The 1,801-nt window shown below is 50.7% G+C and overlaps 1 protein-coding gene across 1 annotated transcript in view; it reads left to right on the top strand.

Annotated features, from left to right (window-relative positions):
• The window catches only part of LOC101982759 (disks large homolog 5-like), an 11,672-nt gene that overhangs the window by 2,509 nt on the left and 7,362 nt on the right, over positions 1-1,801 (top strand). Inside the window, exons 2-3 of the mRNA XM_026779988.1 lie at positions 136-177; positions 391-690. Of these exons, the coding sequence (XP_026635789.1) occupies positions 136-177; positions 391-690 (342 nt within the window). The remainder of the gene's footprint in view (positions 1-135; positions 178-390; positions 691-1,801) is intronic.

Here is a 1,801-nt window from a genome sequence, read left to right as displayed (position 1 = left end):
TACCACCATTGTCCTAGAGCCCCTGGAGCCTCTAGATAGAAAAGGGCTTTGCACCATGAGGGAAATGCCAGACAGCCCTGGGTGTCTGGAGCACAGGCCCTGGCTTTAGAGGTCTGGGGGCTGTGGAACTTGTAGGTAGAATACGCTCACCTTTGGTCACCTGTCCCCACTTGGAGGGTATTTGCCCTCTACATGGTGATGTTTTCCCATTACTATGGACAGTTAAGGACAGTTGTGGGGGACTCCTCCTTCTATTGAAGGGCCGTGGATCCTGTTTGGTGTTGGGTTGTCCATAGTAGTTTAATGCTTTCTGGTATTATCTGCTGTCTCACTTTGGCTTTCTGAGTGTAGCTTCCAAGGCTGTATCAGACTATTAGCTACATCTTTCAGGAAACATAAGGCCTTTTGGGGTGCTGGTTTCTGGAGGCAGAGGAGGCAGGAGGAGGCTGGCAGGGCCTCACCATGCAGTGTGTCTCTCCAGAGGTCTGCACAGCAGGCTCCTGATGCAGCATACTCACCTGGAGCAGAAGGTGGACCTGCTGAGGCAGGAGAAGAAGAAATTGCGGGATGATTGGGCCCTACTGATGCGCCACGTAGAGGACTTGAAAGTGCTCTGTAAGAACCAAGAAGAGAACGGTGACGTCAAAACCCAGCAACAACAGGTGGGGCAGGCATATCAGTCAGGCTACGGTCTGGCCCCATTTGCCCTTCTGACTGCTCTCTGCCCACCCCCACCTGTGTTTTCGCCCCCACCTGACTCTTTCATGTTCTCATTTGTCATCCACCTCATACTACCAGGTGTTCATTTCCGTGTCCATACCCAAATACTTCTGGTAGGTTAGCCTCTTAGAAGAAACTGAGTTATTGCTCTGTCTAAGTGCACCTCAATAGCCACCCAGAACCTGGAACTGCTGTCTGGAACAGGAGAACCATTCCTGCTGCTCTGTTTGAAGCTGCAGTCCAGTGAAGGGAAGGGTCAATAACACACCACACACCTACATGGATCTATGATAGGTAGCTTTCTATGCACAGAGCTTGGAGTGAGTGAGGTCTGGCTCCTGGGCCTCATTTGATTGGCAGGGCCCATGTGAGATCACAGGTGGGAAGCAGTTAGCAAGGAGGAGATCCCCATGCAAGGCCCATTGAGTGCCCCTCACTGTCATGGGTTAGGGTGGCATGGGGCCTTCTCCTTTCTTCCTGCGTTCCAGTGTGTTCTCTTCCCTTTGCCCAGCTCTCAGTTCCCAGTGACAGAGCCTGAGTAGCAGCTCCTCAGCCCTGTTGTCTGGGATCAGTGCTGGTCAGTTCTCCCATCCAGCAGACTACAGTCTGGGGTTGATTGGATGATCTGCTGGGGGCTTTAACAAGCTGGTGGTCAAATGAGGGAAAATTGGGCCTTCAGGGAAAGAATTTCTCTAACCAGCTCGACATAGTCTGGCAAGCAAATCACAACCGTAGTAATCCTCAAGAAAAGATGTCTGAGTTGTGGGACTGTTCTGAAAGAACTGGTATGGTTCATCTAAACTGTTCATCCGCCATGATGTTGCTAAAAGCTCCGTTTCTCTCTCTCTCTGTTGCTCTTTCTTTAACTCTCAGTTCTTATGTTATGTGTGTGTGTGTGTGTGTGTGTGTGTGTGTGTGCGCGCGCGCACACGCACGCATATGTGTGTGTATTGTAAGCATATGGGGGTTGTGGAGCATGACACACATGTGCATTGGCTAGCAGAGACCACTGTGTTTCTATTTAGTCTCTGCCTTGAATCAGGCTTCCTTACTTCCCTGGGTGTTTACTGTTTTTCCTGCC

Source organism: Microtus ochrogaster, chromosome 6, assembly GCF_000317375.1.
Source record: "Microtus ochrogaster isolate Prairie Vole_2 chromosome 6, MicOch1.0, whole genome shotgun sequence".
NCBI classification, from domain to species: Eukaryota; Metazoa; Chordata; class Mammalia; order Rodentia; family Cricetidae; genus Microtus; species Microtus ochrogaster.
Note: the sequence above shows the minus strand (reverse complement) of the source record. Positions and strands in the feature narration are given on the sequence as shown.